At 38.6% G+C, this 21461-nt stretch overlaps 2 protein-coding genes across 2 annotated transcripts; both read left to right on the forward strand.

Annotated features, from left to right (window-relative positions):
• The first annotated feature begins 3704 nt into the window (after window positions 1-3704).
• On the forward strand, window positions 3705-10425 carry LOC124639372 (trypsin, alkaline B-like). Its single transcript, XM_047176707.1, has 5 exons — window positions 3705-3859; window positions 4139-4278; window positions 8193-8308; window positions 8584-8768; window positions 10160-10425. Exons 1-5 carry the CDS (start codon window positions 3705-3707, stop codon window positions 10293-10295), a joined length of 732 nt encoding a protein of 243 aa, XP_047032663.1. The 3' UTR covers window positions 10296-10425.
• A 9895-nt stretch (window positions 10426-20320) lies between these two features.
• On the forward strand, window positions 20321-21458 carry LOC124636359 (alpha/beta-tubulin-N-acetyltransferase 9). The gene is made up of 4 exons (XM_047172429.1): window positions 20321-20629; window positions 20710-20819; window positions 20919-20975; window positions 21050-21458. The coding sequence occupies exons 1-4, from the start codon at window positions 20553-20555 to the stop codon at window positions 21388-21390; spliced, it is 585 nt and encodes a 194-aa protein (XP_047028385.1). The 5' UTR covers window positions 20321-20552; the 3' UTR covers window positions 21391-21458.
• Window positions 21459-21461: the final 3 nt, after the last annotated feature.

Here is a 21461-nt window from a genome sequence, read left to right on the forward strand (position 1 = left end):
TCCAAAACAATTATTAAATTGGCTGAGGTAGCTTACCGCATGGCTGATGTCCGGTCTAGTACAGACTGCTATGTACATAAGCGAACCAACCAGTTCCCTGTAGTTGTAAGTATCATCCTTCTACGTCTCCTGGGGTAACTTCAGGCCGGTCTCCATTGGAGTACCTGCAGGCTTGCAATCCTCCATTCGAAATCTCTTCAACAATTTTTGAATATAGTTAGACTGATCAAGAGAGAATCCACTATCTTTTCTTGACAGTTTCATACCTAAAATATGTTGAGCTGGCCCTAAATCTGTAATTTCGAATTCTTGTCTCAAACTTTCTTTAATTTTATCTTTCTCTTGAAAGTTTGGAGAAGTAAATATAATCAGATCGTCGACATAGAGTGCAATGAAAATCATTGATTGGTTTTCTGACTTATGGTAAACACATGGTTCTGAAGTAAGACGAATAAAGTTCAACTTATCACACAAAACCTTATTAATTTTATCATTCCAAGATTTTGAAGCTTGTTTAAGTCCATAAATAGCTTTGTTGAGCTTGTATACCATGTCTTCACACCCCTTAACTTCAAAACCCTGTGGTTGTTCCATGAAAACGGTTTCTTTTAGATCACCATTCAAAAATGCAGTTTTAACATCCATATGTTCAATGGTCATGTTATACTCGGCAGCTAAAGCAATGAGTAATCTAAGTGAGGAGTACCTCACTACAGGTGAAAACGTTTCCTGGTAATCAACACCATATTTTTGAGTGAAACCTCTAGCAACTAAACGAGCTTTATGTCTCAACAACTCACCATTTACTCCATACTTTTTCTTGAAGATCCACTTACACTTCACGGGCTTCTGCTCCTGCTGTCGTTTCACCAGAGTCCAGCATTTATTTTTAATAAATGATTCATACTCAACACTCATAGCCTTACGCCAGCACTCTGACTCTGGACCATTAAGAGCTTCCGCTGCAGTCCGAGGCTCGTCAGGATCACTGCAGGCCATAAAAGCTACAAAATTGCTTTGCAAAGGAGATTCTGGAGCATCGTCATAGGAGCAGTCTTCAGAATACTCTGCCTCAGCTAAAGAATCATCTCCTGGAAGGTAAGTTGAATCCAAGGGATCATCTATATCATTATCACTCTCAGAACTATCTATTGTGATTATACTTAAACGCTGTTGATCATTCTGTGATAATACAGTGTCATCAGAATTATCAGCGGTCACAGCAGATGATTCTGATGGTGGAACCCCATTCTGATCTGAACTTAGATCAAGAAACAATAGTTGATCACTACTATCATTATGTGACCTATCTGACACATAAAACTGATCTTCTAAGAAAATTACATCACGAGAATGAATTAAGTTCCCAGGATTATTTGGGTCTATGAGTCTATACCCCTTAGATTCCTCACTATACCCCACAAATATGTATGGTTTACTCTTAGAATCAAGTTTCTTTCTATTTTTAATCATAACATAAGCAATACAACCAAAGATCCTTAAATTGCTAAGATTTACCTTTTGCTCGCTCCATTTTTCTTCCGGCGTAGTGCCAGGAACTGCTTTTGTTGGACTTCGGTTCTTTAAATAGACAGCCGTGTTAGCAGCTTCAGCCCAGTATTTATATCCCAGTCCAGCATCGCGCAGCATGCACCTTACCTTCTCCATGATTGTTCTATTGGAGCGTTCAGCAACACCATTTTGCTGCGGGCAATTAGGCACAGTCTTCTGATGCTTGACACCATGTGCCTTCAAGTAATCCTGAAATTCAGTACTCATGTATTCTCCACCTCTATCACTTCTTAGTATTTTTAACTTCTTTCCAGTCTCATTTTCTACAAGAGCTTTAAATTGTTTAAAATACTTAAAAGTTTCATCTTTAGACTTCAAGAAATAAATGAAATGTTTTCTTGTGTAATCATCTATACAACTCAAGAAATACTTGGCACCACTAAATGATGGAGTCTGTATAGGACCACACAGGTCTGTATGCACTAAACCTAACACCTCAGTAGCTCTAGTATAGGACTTCTTTGGGAACGGCAATCTAGCTTGCTTCCCTTCAATGCAGGGTACACACTGTTTATAATCAGAAACATTATAATTAATACCAGTGGCCATACCTGATTTCAGAAGATGCATACTCCTCGAATTCAGATGTCCTAGACGCCGGTGCCATACCTCCTGGGATGTGCAGTCCGCTACTGCCGCAAGTGACAAGGACTGTTGCTCCATACAGCTATTGTCTGACACAGTGTCGAGTTGATAGACACCATTTACTTGTGTACCAGTGGCTAAAACTTCATCATCATCATAAATTGTACAAGAATGACTATCAAAAGTAACAATATAGCCCTTATTGGTCATAGCACTCACTGATAAGAGATTTGTACTTAAATTAGGTACATAATAGGCATCGCTTATAGTCTTAGTACACCCCTTAAGATTAACTTTCACTTGTCCTACACCTGCAGTCGACAACTTATCCCCATTTGCTATGCTTACGTCCACAGTTGTATTTGGATTAACATCTAACAAAAGCTTATCGTTGTTGCACATATGATTTGTGGCTCCCGAGTCGATATACCAAACATCACTATGAACTTTCACTGAAAGCGCAGCGATCAAAGACTTCTCGTTCGATTTAGCCTTTGACTTGTTTTTGTCTCGACTCTGAGTTTTCTCCTTTTCAGTCGCAGCTTGTTTATCAGGACAATCTCTTGAAAAATGACCCAACCGCTTACACTTGAAACATTTCGGCTGCTTCCGACTGACTAATGCTGTCGCGCTATCCTGCTTGCCTTTCCGTCTACGAGTTTCCTCTAGCAGCTTGCCTGACGTGTGCTCCGTAGTCAACTCAGTACCAGCATTTTCAATTGCCATAATCAACGGGTCAAAGTCTTCAGTAAGACCGCTCAGCATTATCACAGCAACAAATTCGTCGTCCAGGGGGTACTCCATTTCACTCAACTGATGTGAAAATTCCTTAATTTTATTTAGGTAGTTTTCCATTGAGCTGCAATCACTCAACTTAGTGTTGAATAAACTTCTCAGCAGGCCAAGTCTCCTGGACAGTCCACGACCTTCGTACGCCTTCTTCAGATTATTCCATGCTTCGTATGCACTTTTCGCTGATCGAATGTTAGGAATAACATCGGAGTGCACTGAAAGTGCAATTCGTGCCAGCGCCTTTTCTTCCTTCTTTTTGTCGGCACTTTCGGCTTCGGATTTCAATTCTTTTTCGACGAATTCCCAAAGTTCTTCATGTACTAGCAACATCCGCATAGTAAACTTCCACGTAGAATAATTTTCCAACCCTTTGAGTTTTTCTATGGTATTCACGTTTGTGGACGCCATTGCAAAGTACGATAGTTGCAGAACAAAAGCCGGCCGGTTTTCTTCGAAGTCAGCAAATACAGCAATCCAACCGAAATATCAGCGTATATCAACAACATTAACCACGCTCTGCTACCATGTTGGATATTTCGGTAATTAAACGAAGTTACAACTCAAGCTGTAGGTATAATATAGTAATTCGTAACTGGGTGCCGCACGCGCGTTTCCACTCTCACTGACCACGTCTCCCGTCGCCCGCGGAAAATACCAAGCTATTGGTATAGCCTGACTTTTGTTAGAGTGAAAATTACGATGAATGGGATGAAGAGTCACGTAAAACATTATTTTTTTCAGCGAACCCAAGGAGCATGAGCCGTATAGTCGACGGCACACCTACTTCCATCTCGGCGTATCCTTACATGACGAACATGCAGAGAAATGTTTTGAGTATCTGGTGGGCGCAAAGTTGCGGAGGATCTCTCCTCACTAGAACCTCCGTGCTCTCCGCTGCTCACTGCTTCCAGTATGTAAATCATTACAGAAGTGTTTTTTTGTCTGTTTGTTAGCTTGAATGCACTTATGTCTGGTTCTCGTGGTCCGATTTTAAATATTCTTGCTGCGTTTTATCGAGAACGATTATGGCTTTAGTCAATATTGTGTGTGAATTTGTACCCCTACACGTTCCAGACTAAAAAGGAAGCTAGACAGACAACTAAGTGATTCTATAAGGATTTTCCTTCTCAAGCCCGAAATTTTAAAAGTAGCTCCGAATTTAATAATTGAACTATAATTGTTTGTTTAGCGGTGATTTTGCTTGGCAATGGCGCGCAGTCCTCGGCAGTTCTCTCTCAGACAGCGAAGACATCGTGCACACACTCAACCGAGTTGTTCTACACCCGCAATACGACCACAGTGCTCTGAACTTTGACGTAGCCATCTTGCACTTCAACCAGTGGCGGATTTACCAATAGGCCAAGTAGGCCAGTGCCTAGAGCGGCAGATTTAGAGGGGCGGCAAATTTTGCGAATTTTTTTACAGTTTTTTTTTTTTATAATTATACGAGTACACAATCCATATATAAATAAACGATTAATAAACTCACTGTAATATATGCTTAGGTTTATGTGATCATGAATTTTAAAATATTCCAATAGCGTTTCAATAAAAATAAATTGAAAAATCCGCTCGCTTCGCTCGCGGTTTCTTCATCTTTTCTGGTTTATTCTGCGCTCTTTGAGTCCAATCTAACAAAAAGTTAAAGCACCGAAGTAGCAAAAACAACTGACGCTCTACGCTGACGATTTCTAAGCTGTTCAGGAGGTGGAGGACTTTTGTGTCCCAAATAATTTCGCTTTTGTGTCCTCAAAACTCAACAAATTAAATATTAAAATTCCTCCAAAACAGGAAATATGGTCTATAGTGCAAGCTTACTCACCAACAGAGCAGTCATCTACTTTAGAAATCGATGCATTTTACTCAACTCTCAACATCGCCCTAAAAAAGTACACATACAAACACTGCATAGTAATGGGAGATTTCAATGCTCAGATTGGAAGTCCACGAAATGGAGAAGATATTGTACTTGGCCCTTACAACAGAGCGAAAAGAACAAGGAACGGACAAAAACTAATAGAAATGGCGATGGAAAATAACATGAGGATAATGAACAGCCTATTCAAGAAAAGAACTTCAAAAAGATGGACTTGGGAATCGCCAGGCGGCAGTTTCAAAAACGAAATTGATTACATCTTAACAAATAGACCAAAATTAATTGACGACTGCGGCACCATTTATCTAAATTTTAATAGCGACCACCGAGTCCTCAGAGCACGTCTGAGCAGGTCAATGGGCACTATTAAAAGTCGACCCTTCAAAGTCAGAAGACCACCACAACACCAAATAACAAACAAATGTTAAACACCATCAAAGACAAACTGAAATTAGTGACAGAATCATCCTTTGAGGGTATAAATACTCAGCAGAAGTACAACATACTACATGAAATATTGACATTGAGACCAGAACCTGATACTAAATATAATACGAAGGATAAGAAAAACTTGTCAGAGAAAGTAATTACACTCCTAGAAGCAAGATCAAAACTGTTAAATACTACAAAGAAAACAAAAATTATCAGAAACAAAATAAGCGAAATAAGTAAAGAAATCAAAAACCAAATAAGAAAAGACAGAGAACGCACTAGGCGTGAAACTTTTGAAAAATACATAAGCAAAACCGGAGGTATTAAAAAGCTCTAAAAACTTTAAAAGAAAAGAAAAACTGGATACCCAATATGAAAGACCGACTTTCGAAAACGAAAACAAAAAGATATGATATACTGTCAATAGCAACTACATTCTACGAAAACCTTTACTCCAGCAAGAACCAAATAGTAAACACCGACTTAAATAACACCGACGCGGTCCCACCTATACTAATAGAAGAAATATACAAGGCAATAGAAACACAGAAGAAGGATAAAGCTCCCGGCCCTGATAATATCAGCAACGAATTACTTACAGATTGCAAAAACGAGCTAGTACCACTACTTAAACACATTTTCAACGACATATTGCACACCGAGGAAATTCCTGCACAGTGGACTACATCAACAATAATCCTACTCCATAAAAAGGGGGACAAAGGAGAAATTAACAACTACAGACCAATAAGCCTAATGTCGAACATTACAAATTTTTTGCAAAAATTGTCCTAAGGCGAATAACCAAAACTCTTGATGAAAACCAGCCCAAGGAACAGGCTGGCTTCCGGTCAGGCTATTCAACATTGGACCATATACTAACGGTAAGACAACTTTTTGAAAAAGCCAAAGAGTTTAAAGTGCCCTTCTACTGTTGCTTCATCGATTTCAACAAGGCATTTGACTCAATAGAACACAACAGTATCTGGCAATGTCTGAAGAAACAAGGAGTCGACCAGAAATACATTAGGATTTTAAAAAAAGCATATACACTAACAGTACAGCAAGAATAAAACTAGAGAAACAAGGGAAACAAATAAACATAAACAGAGGCGTACGCCAGGGAGATCCACTGTCACCTAAATTATTCACAGCTGTACTGGAAGATATCTTTCGGAGACTGGAATGGGACCACTACGGACTTAACATAAATGGCGAAAATCTTACACACTTGAGGTTCGCTGATGACATAATAATACTGGCAAGGAGCAAAGACCAACTACAATACATGATCACTGATCTGGATAGAGAAAGCCGCAAGGTAGGTCTGACGATGAACACTTCAAAAACCAAAGCTATGACAAACGCATTGGAAGACAATATTCTTTTAAACGGCGAACCAGTAGAGTTTGTAAAAGAATACACTTACTTGGGCCAACAAATCTCGGTCACTGATATAATGGCAAAAGAAATCGACACAAGGATTGGAAATGCATGGAAACGCTACTGGGGGTTTAAGGAAATAATGAAGAATACAGAAATCAAAACGTACGTGAAAACAAAACTGTATAACACTTGTATACTCCCAGTCTTGACATATGGCTGCGAGACATGGGCTCTCACCAAAGCGCAATATAAGAAACTCGAAACATGTCAGACGGCAATGCAAAGAAGCATGCTAAATATAAGAAAATCTGATAGAATAAGAAACACCACTATCCGAAGGCGCATGAAAATTGAGAATGTCACAACTAGAATAAGGAAACTAAAGTGGAAATGGTCCGGCCACATAGTCAGAGGCAATGACAAGTGGAACAAAAACATAATATCTTGGTACCCTAGGGACAAGAAAAGAAATCGAGGAAGACAGTACCGAAGATGGGATGACGAAATTAAAAGCATAGCAGGGAATATATGGACTAGAAGAGCCCAAAACAGAGCAGAGTGGAAGGAAATGGAGGAGGCCTTTGCCAAAGTTGGGCAAACAGACCAGGTCGTTGGTGTCATCAACTCGTCAGAGTTGTTAGATTAAGATTGTATACTGTAAACAAGGTCTGAATAAAGGCTATTTTTATTTTATTTTATTTAATATATGCTTAGGTTTATGTGATCATGAATTTTAAAATATTCCAATAGCGTTTCAATAAAAATAAATTGAAAAATCCGCTCGCTTCGCTCGCGGTTTCTTCATCTTTTCTGGTTTATTCTGCGCTCTGTGAGTCCAATCTAACAAAAAGTTAAAGCACCGAAGTAGCAAAAACAACTGACACTCTACGCTGACGATTTCTAAGCTGATCAGGAGGTGGAGGACTTTTGTGTCCCAAATAATTTCGCTTTTGTGTCCTCAAACTCAAAAAATTTGGCGCTCGCTACGCTCGCGACTTTTTCACTTTAGGCCGGTTTTATAAACTCGTTTTGGTACTTTACTGTTCTAAATCTTAAAAATTTTGCTTGACACTGGTTTCTATAAAACTAGTTAGCGCTTTATAACTTTGCAGTGGTACCGGTTTCTTTATGTTAAACCTAGCAAAAAGCACCATGTATGATTTCTACACAATTTTTAAGTACTTCAATTACAATTTTAGTCCGTGATTATATTGTGTCGTTTTTTTGGGGGGGTGCCACCCGATGGGTGCGCCTCTGATATAGTACCTACCCGAACGAATGAACCGATTTTAATTTAGTATTTTTTTTGTATTACAGGTGTTTTACGGGCGAGTTTCATGAAAATCAATTGAGCCGTTTAAAAGTTACAGAGGTTTTACGCTTTAAAGTCGCTGTCAGATAAACTTGTTAGGTCAACATTAAACTCTTCGGTACATAGTGGGTTGCAAAAATAATCTAGTAACTGACAGAAATATCATTAAGTTCACAATCATTAGGGGCGGCAAAAATTGAATGGCCTACTAGCGGCAAATTTGTAAATCCGCCACTGACTTCAACAACCCAGCCGTGTACTCTAACAACGTGCAGGCCGGTAGCATCGCTGGATCTAACTACCAGGTTGCAGATGGCGCCACTGTCACTCATATCGGATGGCGCAGACTATGGGTAATTATCTACGAACTTATAAGACAAAGTCTTCCACCACTACGGTCTATAAGTCTGTATGCAATAACTTCAAAATTTACAGCACTAATTTACGAACCACGTAAATACTTGGTTGCAATGTCACCATTTCGTACAAATATAACGAAAACGTATCGTCACAGGGTACTCTTAGCCTCGATTTTAAACGCACCGCCTATTATAATTATTCTATTGTTTTGTCTGATAATATTTAACGCCATGCCAATATAAGTGTAAAAATAAATTATTATTTTCAGGATCAAGGGCCGACATCCCAGCAGCTTATGCGTGTCGACGTGAACATCATCAACCACCAACTTTGCACCGAACGTTACGCCTATCTGAAGTCTCAGGAGAACTATGGCTGGTTGCCCGACGTGACGAGCAACATGCTCTGTGCTGGGGTCTTAAACGAGGGTGGTAGGGACGCCTGCGGGGGAGACTCCGGCGCAGGGGGAGGACACTCCGTACATTTTGACAGCTAAGTAAACGAAGAGTCGCCACCTTTTATTTGGCTCGGAAACTATTTACTATCTAAAAGATACCTTAAATTACCAACAGATGGCACTACACTATAATCGATTTTGTTTGTTAATATAAAATTATTTATGCAATATTAATTAGAGAAAAGTATGAGGAAAATATTAGACACTTTAAAAAAAGATATAATAGGCGAATAAATTAAATACGGTTTAAAAAAGCACAAATATCAAAGGACAATGGGCACAAATATATGGGACCTGGTATACCCCACCAATAGGAATGTCATATATACCATTGGATAGGTCTTTTTATGTAGAACAATATTTACTATGACAGCTTTGTTGAAATGTTTGTCCGTTCTGAGATATAGATCAAAAACTGTGCAAAAGTTAGAACTAAATAATCTATTGATAACTCAAGTTTTTAAAGGAAAATCTAAGTACTACCAAGTGTAAGTCTTGTAAGTGCTACCTGCTGTGCCCGTTAGGGTCCATAATTGTTACTATTAGGTATGTAGCATTTCAACCTTTTATAACGGACAAACAATAGAACAAAGCTGTCATTGTAAATATTGTTCCAATTAAAAAGACCTATCCAACGATATATATGACTTTGCTATTGGTGCGGTTTCTCATTACGCCCAAAATCCAGTTGATACAATAAAAGGTTGAAATGCTACATAATAGTAACAATTATGGACCCTAACGGGCACAGCAGGTAGCACTTACAAGACTTACACTTGGTAGTACTTAGATTTTCCTTTAAAAACTTGAGTTATCAATAGATTACTTAGTTCTAACTTTTGCACAGTTTTTGATCTATATCTCAGAACGGACAAACATTTCAGCAAAGCTGTCATAGTAAATGTTGTTCTACATAAAAAGGCCTATCCAATGATATATATGACATTGCTATTGGTGGGGTATACCAATCTGCCCATTGTCCTTTCATCTAAAAAGACCTGGTGTCAGTATTCCAAGTAACTTAACAAATCCGATCATAATAATATCAATATGGCGGTTTTTTGCATTCCGCATACACGCGTAAATAAAAAGTAATATATAATAATTATTTGTTTTCCTTCGACCTTTTACTATATTAACGATGACATTTTCTATTAGGGTAAGTAACACCATGTAACTATAACGATAACCAATGTTATAGTTATATGGTGCTACTTACCCTAATAGAAAATGTTATGAATATGATGCATAATTATAATATTTTTATAGCTATAGCTATGTAGGTAGTTCGGGGCCAATTTAGAGAAAGATGGCGCATTGTCAAATTGGGTTGCAAGAATAACACGTGAGTGGGCTCTCTTTTCCCTATATATTACTTTACTCTTTGCTCCGGCGGTCCCCTGCTACACAACCATGTTATCATCGGAATAACCTCGTGGGGCTATAGATGCGCACATCCCCTCTACCCGGGTGTGAATGCTCGTGTTTCGTATTTCTCTAACTGGATTGTGGCCAACGCTTAGATGCGGTATTTTATGAGCCAATGTATCTTTGTATGTGTTATGTGATGGAGGCAAACAACTTTCTGCATATTGACTCACTCTATGTTCCAAGACGCCTTTAAGTTTGTCAAGAAATATTCATTTGATTTAAAAGTGATTATTAAAAAATATAAAAATATGTTTAACATTTTCTCATTGGAGCTTTGATTGCTCTAACTCCTGTCCTGTGGAATTTATGGAAACACTTGCTTTAATTAGTTTTGGTTGGGGTCTGCCTCCAGCCTTTAGTCTAGTCAGTATAAGTACATAAGTAGGTACATAAAGGAAATACCCAAGGGGAAGAGTTTCGTCACAAGATTAGAGTTGTGGGCTTGCCCACAAAGCACTGGTACACACTATGGTAAATCTGCCATTGATATGGGGTCTTGCAGGGTCTTAATTAAATGGTCTTAATTTAATGTGCTATCAAACTTTGTCAAGATTATAGTTGGGAATTATGAATAAAAATTTAGTATCTCTGGCCCTAAGGGGCTGCCTCCACGAGCGAGAGAATCGCGACGAGTCCGCCCTTATATCGTCAGATAATCTCCACGAACGAGCGATAATTTCGCCGCGTATCGTCGCGAGTCGTTACGGTATCGCGGCGATTCCGCGGCGACTCATAACGGTATCGCCGCGTTTCCTTGACGTCACGTTGCCAAAGAAGGGATTCAGTTACGTGCCAGACGACCAGACTTCTAGAAACGTCTTCGCTTAACGAGAGGCAATGCTGAAATGACGCTGCGTTTGACAGCGCGCCCGCCGCGCGCTCGTCGCTCGGCGCCGCGAGCGCACGGCGATCGCGTTGCTAGTCGCGGCGGGCTAGCGACGATGTAATGACGTTTTGCGCGCTCGTTGCCACTCGTCGCATCGCGGCGATAATATCGCCGTGTGGAGACGGTTCCATAGAGGGTGTATAGAAAAACGTGGCACGGCGATAATATCGCCACGATTCTGTCGCTCGTGGAGGCAGCCCCTAAGAGTTTCTAGGCCAAAGTACCACTTGCATTTTTATTTTTTTATAATAAAATTAGGTAAACTTACCCTGACTAAATATCCTCTATATTGCGTGCAGGTCTTTAGGAAGCCATCAGTTAGTATGGCAGCATGTACCAAAGAGTACACAGCAAACAGTCCAGCTATGCACGATGTGGGGATCCAACAGTATATGACAGAGTCATTGCTCCTGCTCACTCTCGTCCTTGTGCTCACTACTATTGACTCACCCTCACTGAAAATGAGTCATGTTGATATAAACTTTATATAAGATTCTTATGATAAATAATGTCTTATAGCTGAAGGTAACATGGGATTACTTACATTTCTTCCATGGTTGTAGACTTCTCATCCTCATACTGTCCTACATTATTGATACACACTCTGTACATATGGAACAGTGCCATCACTATAGCATAGACAATAACTGGCAAAGGTGCGAACACGGCATACAGGCAGTAGGAGTTGTGACCTCCATTGAAGTACTGAAACGTGCTGACTCCGTACAAAATGCAGCCGCAGTTGGTGTTCTCGAAGTAACCGCCGGGACACACGTCCAGCGTCGTCCGCCAGTGGTTGTACGGTATTCCCACACATAAGACAGACACGGCGAGGAACACCACTACAAACAAGTAGCTCCAACACAGACGACGTTCTGTTTCGTATTGATTCATCGTCATTCCTGAAAGAATCTCTTCATTTAACATTTAAATTACAGCAAATTTAAGGAACCCAATAACACATCAACATACAACAACAAAACAGAAAGCATACAAAACTTACCGAATAAAAACTAGAACTTGAAGTACACCAAAATTAGGATTACTAGGTCAGCTCATGTGCCAGGGAGTTATGTTGATAACGAACATAAAGGGCACGCGAAATTCTGATTAAACATTTGCTGAGATAAGATTACGACTCCACACAACACAACACCCTTCCAAACAGTTTTGACAGTTTATGACACAATTGACACCTTTGCTTGCTGTCATGCATGACAATAAAAGCAGTGCAGCGCCCGCCCTTAAAACATTGATTATAAGCGAGAATCGATTACTAAATGGCTAAACAATAGAACAGTACAAAGCCTATAATAGTGTTAAATCCACAAACAAACCGTACGAATGATTTTGTGGGCCATAGGAATAGGGTAGGAGGAAGAAGAGGTATTAATATTGTTTTATGGCCAGGCCCCTCTTCTCCACTGGGCACTATGGGCAAGTGCCCAGGGCCCCGCGATCGAATGGGGCCCCCTAGTTCCTGCCAGATTACCAAATGATAACCGATATTTAGGTACTAAAAATCTGATGATAATGACCAATTAAAAGAATGATAATGAACATTTAAAAGAATACTTAAAAAATGTTCAGAGTGAAAGTTCAGAACTGTGTACAGGAAGCATATAATCTATTAAAGCAAAACAAAATTGAAGAACACACATTTGCTAACGTAGAAATTGCATTGAGAATATTTTTAAGCATGATGATAACGTCACTAAGGGTGCCATTCTAATCTGCGAAGCCTTTTTAGAAATTTTAAACAAACCTACAACAGTGCATGTGCGAGACATCGAGGCGGTCACCCCTCTCAGTCACTGTCGCCCTTCTCTTTGTATTTTTGCTTTTATCTGATTACTTAAATTAATTCCGCAAAGTTGGAAAAAAAAAATGTCTCTTCTTCATTTCTAATTTGTTCTGCGCTTATTTTTTGAGTCCTCAATCTAGCAAAAAGTTAAAGCACCGAAGTAGCAAAAACAATTGACGCTCGCTTAAAATTTTCGGTTTCTTTTAATTTGTGCTTAATTCTGAGGTAAATTAGAGAGTCCTCATAATAACAATAAAAAAAAAATCACTTGGATATTTCTAAGCTATTTAGGCGCTATTTGTAAGCGGAGGTGGAGGACTTTTGCGTCCCAAATGTCAAAAAATGTTGAGCTCGCTACGCTCGCAGCTGGTTCACTTTCTGGTCGCTTTTTTTTAAACTTGTTTGAGTACTTCTGTGTACCAAAACTCAAAAATTTCGCGCTCGCTGCGCTCGCGCCTTCTTCACTTTACAGTGCTTTTTTTCAATCTTGTTCGGGTACTTTTGTGTTAAAAATCTCAAAAATTTCGCGCTCGCTGCGCTCGCGCTTTACACTTTAGCAATAGTTTTCTCTGAATTCTTTATATCTCCATTGCGTCCCAAAAATCAAAATTAAAAAAAAAATATCTTCGCTTTGCAGTGCTTTTTTCAAACTTGTTTGGGTACTTTTGTGTTAATTCTGTATGATTTTACTACGTGGTTATATTTTGTCGTTATTTTTGGAAGGGGGTTGCTCAATAAGTAGCCCGCCCCGGGTGCTACCCGATGCTACGCCGCCACTGGCAGAGAACGCACCTTCTCCAAATTGAAACGAATAAAAAATGAATTAAGAAGTACAATGCTTCAAGAGAGATTAACTAGTGTTAGAATCGTTGCAATTTATAGATGCCAATGTTACATACACAGGTTAAAATATTATTTTGTGAACTATAATTCTAATACTGATTTAATTTATTGTTATTTTACTCGTAGGAATTATTGATCTTAAATCATTTTATTTATATTGTAAACGCCGCACTACTTCCGGTTGACAACTTCCGTTTTAAAATTGGCGGGAAGATTATTAAAGATGGAGGGAAGTAGCGCGCGCGTAAAAGTCAGTTGTTGGAGAATCTTGAAGCTGAAAAGACGCTCAGTGTAGTGATTGTGATTGTTGTCTATTTATTAGCAATAAACTGATAAACTGATAATCTGATTGCTGTTATTCTTATAATAAACTGATTTAGCCGTCGAAAAGTGTTTTGATTTTCTGAGCTCTCATAGCTCAGAAGTGGGATATAATCGTGATCGCGATTAGAATATCGCCCTCGGTGAAAGGACTTGCCGCCCATACAAAAAAACTATGGGTCATAAAAGAAAGTCTACTCGGCGTAAACATTCGGCTGATTCAACCCAGAGCGAGTCTGGCTCACCAGTACGGAGACAGCGAAAGACTAGGAGGTCACAGCGCCGCAGCGAGTCTAGGAGGCGTCTTCGCACGCCTCGAAGGCGTAGTGTATCGCGGAGGCGTGATGGCGCTCGAGATCCTGGCGGTCATCAAAGGCGTGATATGTCGCGAAATCGTGATATGTCTCCAAGTCCTGAGTCCTGCCCTCCACTACAAGGAAATGCAGCACAAATGGGTCTGCCTACTACTGCAGCAGCAGCTACACCAACAGTGAGTCAACCTCAAGTTACTTTTAATAATGACTGTAATACTAACGTTTTAGTTTCGGTATTCAAAGAGCTTGTTCAGACCATGAAAACAGACGGAGGTAATGAGCGTTATCCGGTAATGAATGTTATTCCAGAGTTTGACCCTGTCAAGCGGAATCAAACTATTGAGACTTGGTTATTGAAAGTTAATGAGTGTGCCGCAATTTATAATTGGACTGAAAGGCAAATAATTCATTATGCTCTTCCTAAATTATCGGGCTTGGCACAAAAATGGTACCAAGGCTTACCTAGTTTACTGTTCTCATGGGCTGAATGGCAGAATAAATTGAAAATGGCGTTCCCAAGCGATGAGAACTATGGGCAGTTGTTAACAGACATGCTAGCTTGCAGAGCTAGATTTGGTGACTCTTTAGAAGAATATTTTTATCAAAAGATGGTACTGTTAAATCGTTGCAATATTGTTGGCAAAAATGCTATAGATTGCATTCTATTTGGAATCGATGATAGATCAGTTAGAACAAGTGCCGAAGCAACACAGTTTACAGAACCTGATAAATTGCTAGTCTATTTAAGGAATGTCCGATCCACTAGAAAGCCCGAGAAGCCAAATCTATCTATGCAGGCAAGCACTAGTGATAGTAAACAAGTTCGGCCATTCAAGTCCAATCATAATGCATCCGATGTTAAAAGTAACAGATCCTATAAACAAACTAAATGTTACAATTGTGGAGACGAAGGCCATCCTTATTTTCTGTGTAAAAAGCCGATCTTACGTTGTGAAAGTTGTCATAGAGTAGGTCATACCTCTAATAACTGTCCGGGAAAAATGGATCTTAAAACCGCCGATAGCAATAGTAAAACAGTGTTACGTATTTCAAAACCATATGATGATGAATCAAAATATTTTAAAGTTGCCAGTGTCAATGGTCAAAATCTTGATTGTTACGTTGATTTTGGTAGTCAATGTACCATGATACGTGAAACATTTGCAAAGGATTTAGCTAATACGTGGTTACGATCTGACCTACCAGTTATAAGAGGGTTCGGTGATAGTGTAGTAAATTGTTTAGGCAAATGTGTTCTTGAACTAGAGATAGATTCTGTCAAAGCTTCCGTAGAAGTACTTGTCGTTCCTGACCATTTATTGCAAGTGCCATTGTTAGTAGGGCAAACATTCACAGAGCAGGAACACGTAGTCGTTTACAAAACCAACAATCAGTTAAAAATATCTAAAAACAGAATAGCTAGCGTTAACTTATATGTTAATAATCCAGTAACTGTAAAAGGGCTGACTATTTTAGAAGTTTACTCTAAGCCAGATTATACTGGTGATCTATTTATTGAACAAAGTCTTTGCCAAGATCCCCTAAAATCTTACGAAATATCACAAAGCTTAATTCGCATAACAAATAGTCGTGGCCATATAGTTATAAAGGGACTCGGTGCTGAGTTTGTTTTAACTAAAGACTTTTTGTTGCTACGCGCACTGCCATTGAATGAGTTAAAATTAGGGTCGATAGATGTTAATAAGATCGAACACTGTCCTGATAATAGTAATATTACAAAAATCGAAGTGGAAGCTATACAAGTAGATCACTCTATTGGTTCTAGTAACATATTAAAATTGACTGAGCTGTTGAATAATTTTAGGGATTGTTTTGCCTTTTCGAGCAAAGAATTAGGGTGCATAACTGGAGCTGAAATGAACATTAGGCTCAATGATACCACACCCGTCGTTTATAGACCATACAGGTTGTCCCATTCAGAGCGTCAGGTAGTTCGCGATATTGTGCATGAATTAGAAAGCTCCGATATAATTAGAGAGTCGTCTTCTGACTATGCTTCACCAATTGTTCTAGTACGAAAGAAGTCTGGTGATCATCGCCTTTGTATTGACTTTAGGGCACTTAACAAGAAAACGATAAAAGAACACTACCCTCTGCCACGAATAGACGACCAATTAGATAATCTTTCAGGCCATAAATATTATACTTCTTTGGACCTCGCTTCTGGTTATTACCAGATTCCATTAGCTGAACCTTCAAAACGTTATACTGCTTTCGTAACGCCTGACGGACATTACGAGTTCAACCGTATGCCGTTTGGCCTCGTCAATGCCCCGTCCACATTTCAAAAGACCATTAACAGTATTTTGGGGAATGCTAGGTTCAAAGAGGCTTTTGCGTATATGGACGATGTAATTGTACCATCTCAAACTATAGACGAGGGATTACAGAAACTTCATGATATTCTAGACTTATTTCGCTCTTCGGGCATAACTCTCAATCTGTCCAAATGTCATTTCTTAAAAGAATCGATCGATTACCTAGGTTTTGAAGTTACAGAATCAGGCATTAAGCCGGGCCAGAAAAAGATCGAAGCAGTAGATAAATTTCCCAGACCTACAGACCAACATAAGGTCAGACAGTTTTTGGGTTTAGCGAGCTTTTTCAGAAGGTTTATCAAGGGATTTTCAATTATTGCCAAACCATTGACGCAGCTCCTAAAAAAGGATGCAATATGGAAATGGGGTGAGGTAGAGGAATTTGCATTTTTAACGTTAAAAAAGGAACTAGTCAAACGCCCTATACTTTCATTTTATAATCCCAAATTTGAAACGCAGTTACATACAGACGCTTCTAAGATCGGTGTTGCTGGTATAGTAATGCAAAGACCAAATACAGACTCCCCATTTAACGCGGTAGCTTATTATAGTAGGCAAACTTCTCCCGAAGAGTCTAAACTGACCTCCTATGACTTAGAGACCTTGGCAGTCGTGACCTCGCTACAGCGGTTCAGAGTGTATCTGTTAGGCATTTCGTTTACTATAGTTACGGATTGTAATTCTCTTCGCGCAACTTTTGAGAAAAGGGACACAATACCAAGAGTTGCGCGATGGTGGAATGTTATACAGGAATTCGATTTTAATATTATTTATAAACCTGGCACAGCTATGACACACGTGGATGCTTTAAGCCGTAATCCTGTCCAAACGGACTCAGTAGAATTACGTGTGGGACATGTAGATACTGACTGGGTAGCTACGGTTCAACTCAACGATCCTGAACTGCAACGAATTATTTCAATATTAAATGATAGTGAACACGATAATGTGGTTGAGATCAAAAATAATTTTGTAGTGAAAAGAGGACTATTATACAGGAAGACTGAAGACGGAGATCGTTGGGTTGTCCCAAAAGGTGTCCGATGGCAAGTCTTGAAATCAAACCATGACGAAATCGGACACTTCGGTTTTGACAAAACTTTAGAAATTATAAAGAATAATTATTGGTTCCCTAAAATGAGAAAATTTATAAAAAAATATGTACAATCTTGCCTAGAGTGTGCTCATGCTAAAATACCTTCTGGGAAGAGAGCAGGAAAATTACATCCTATCGAGAAAATTGATAAGCCATTTCACACCATACACATAGACCACGTAGGTCCTTTTGTTCGAAGTAGGCGCAGAAATGCTTATCTACTATTAATCATTGATGCGTTCACGAAGTTTGTCATACTTGTGCCAGTTAAAAGTACTAAATCTATTCATTCTATAGCCGCAATCAAAAACTACTTTCACACATTCAGTGTGCCGAAACGCATAATCTCTGATCGCGGGACTGCATTTGCATCTAAAAAGTTTCAAGATTATTTAAACTCGTTAGGTGTAAAGCATATTATGAACGCTGTAGCGACGCCGCGGGCTAATGGTCAGGTCGAGCGGTATAACCGGACGGTTTTAGCAGCATTAACAGCTTCAAATCTTGGCAAGCCTGATAATTTATGGGATGAATGTGTATCCGAGATTCAATGGGGACTAAATAACACTCAAAATAAGGGTACCGGTAAAAGCCCCGCTCAGGCATTGTTCGGTCTTGATTTGGTAGGTACGTCAGGCTCATTGTTACAACTTAGCGTCACGGATGATTCTGATAATATTGATAATCCCATAGAAAACATTAGAAGAGAGATGACAGAGCATATTAAAGATGATCAAGATAGGCAAAAGCAACGGTTTGATAGGGTTAGAAAGGAAGTAGCATTTAATATAGGAGATTTAGTTAGAGTAGAAAGAGAGATTGCATCAACCGGTAACAGTAGAAAATTGATCCCAAAACTAAGAGGCCCATATCGTATAAAACAAGTTCTGGATAATGATCGTTATGTCATTGAGGACACGCCATTATCCAGGAAGGGTAACCGAAGTTTTAGTGGTATTTTTTCTGTAGACAAAATTCATCCCTGGATGGTATTTAATAGGGCAGAAACAGAGTCGGACACTTCAAGTAATGAAGAAACCGATGAGTTAGAAGACAAGTAGGATGTTAAGACAAGTAGGATGTTAAGGATATGTCTGAGGCCTTAATATCTTAGTAACTAGTAAGATGAACGATGTTAACTTGTTGGTAACTAGTAACGCGACTGAGGATATGTCTGAGGCCTCAGTTGCGATTAACTTTAAGGATATTTATATGTCTGAGGTCTCAGTTGGGACGGATATTAAGGACATGTATGGGGCCTTAATATCTTAACATTTAAGTTTAGTAAGAGAAGGCCTGACTGAGAATATGTATGAGGTCTCAGTTAGGACAGATGTTAAGGACATGTATGGGGCCTTAATATCTTAGCATTTAAGTTTGATAAGAGAAGGCCTGACTGAGAATATGTCTGAGGTCTCAGTTAGGACAGATGTTAAGGACATGTATGGGGCCTTAATATCTTAGCACTTAAGTTTAGTAAGAGAAGGCCTGACTGAGAATATGTACGAGGTCTCAGTTAGGACAGATGTTAAGGATATGAATGAGGCCTTAATATCTTAGCATAATAATCATGAAAAATTATTAATTAAGATTTAATGGATTATTTATGTTACAGTTATTTATTATAATTAAGAATTGTACTGGTTTCCCGGGACGGGAAATATGTCAGAAAAGGCCGACTGTTAGAATCGTTGCAATTTATAGATGCCAATGTTACATACACAGGTTAAAATATTATTTTGTGAACTATAATTCTAATACTGATTTAATTTATTGTTATTTTACTCGTAGGAATTATTGATCTTAAATCATTTTATTTATATTGTAAACGCCGCACTACTTCCGGTTGACAACTTCCGTTTTAAAATTGGCGGGAAGATTATTAAAGATGGAGGGAAGTAGCGCGCGCGTAAAAGTCAGTTGTTGGAGAATCTTGAAGCTGAAAAGACGCTCAGTGTAGTGATTGTGATTGTTGTCTATTTATTAGCAATAAACTGATAAACTGATAATCTGATTGCTGTTATTCTTATAATAAACTGATTTAGCCGTCGAAAAGTGTTTTGATTTTCTGAGCTCTCATACTAGTTTGTCGCTGATGTCCATAGAATGTGATATTCTCAATACCTACCATAGATTTTGAAGAAGTGATTAACAATTTTGCTCATCTTAAATCTAGAAGGGTGCCTTTGCAATCAACAAAGAGTTAATCTAAGGATTTTGTGCTAAGCGAGTTACTTTTGTAGATTATTTTTTATATATCCTATTTTTTTTTAGGTAGTAACTAAATAAAAATAAATTTAGAACCTTGTTTGTCTATTTTCTTTATATATTATAACTAAATAGTGTTTTCTCAAGGTCATAGGGGCCCCATGATCCTAATGTGCCCAGGGCCTCAAATAGTTTAAAGACGGCCCTGTTTATGGCTCAGCAATGAATAAATAAAAGAAATGATACAGCCTTGTACTCTAGTACTCATGCCGCTCTGCCTTCAGCTAATACCAAAAATTGGTTTCAACTCAATGACCCACGTGCAACGTGACAGCAAATAGCAAGAACACAATCGATCACAATTTTGCATCAAGTTGGATCGACTTTATAGTTTGCTAGCAACTACCATCGAGCTACACGATCCACCACTATTGATAGCAGTAATCAAAATAAATGTCAAAATTCGAAAAACAGACTTGAGCTGAGCCTGAAAAAACAGTGAAATCATCACCAACCAACCCATTCATAATCATTCAAGATGAAATTAAACAGTAACACTAAAATAGTTGGAAAGAACTTGGTACTCGTACCATATAGAGAATATCATGTGCCCAGGTAAGTTTTAGAGTTTCAGAAGATTTTGTTGCTAGTTGGTTCGGTTGTATTCTAAGTTTTAGACCTATTTACTTTTTCAGGTACCACGAGTGGATGCAATCTGTAGAACTGCAGAAACTAACAGCATCGGAACCATTGACATTAGAGGAGGAATACGAAATGCAAAGGTCTTGGCGTGAAGATGAAGACAGTGTGTTTTATTCATGTATCTAACTGGCTGAAGTAAACCTGTGCCAGTGTTTGTTTCTCGCATGATAGCTCATACTTACACAAAGTATTTTATTTTCAGAATGCACTTTTATAATATTAGACAAAGATATTTATGAAAAAAGTAATGATGATACAGGTAAATAATGTACGAAGGTTAAATGGAATATATTTATATTATGAATTTAACTCACACAATTTATTTATTTCTAGATGCAATGATTGGAGACACAAATATATTCATAACTGACAATGAGCTTGCAGCAGGTGAAATAGAAATTATGATAGCGGAGGAGTCAGCCCGTGGCAAAAAGTTTGGATGGGAAGCTGTTATTTTAATGTTCCTTTATGGAATAAAACACATAAATATAAAACTATTTGAAGCAAAAATATCTCTGACTAACACTATCAGTATCAAAATGTTTAATAAATTAGGTTTTCAGGAAAAGTCAGTTAGTGAAGTGTTCCAAGAAGTCACCTTGGAAAAGAAAGTAAATGATGAATGGATTAGATGGTTGAATGAACAAGCGCAATATGAAATACAAACATGTTGATGCACATTTACATGTATGTTATTTTGCTTATATATTATATTACCCTACATTATAACTACTAGCTGAAATGA

This window comes from Helicoverpa zea, chromosome 2 (genome assembly GCF_022581195.2).
Source record: "Helicoverpa zea isolate HzStark_Cry1AcR chromosome 2, ilHelZeax1.1, whole genome shotgun sequence".
In the NCBI taxonomy this organism is placed as follows: domain Eukaryota; kingdom Metazoa; phylum Arthropoda; class Insecta; order Lepidoptera; family Noctuidae; genus Helicoverpa; species Helicoverpa zea.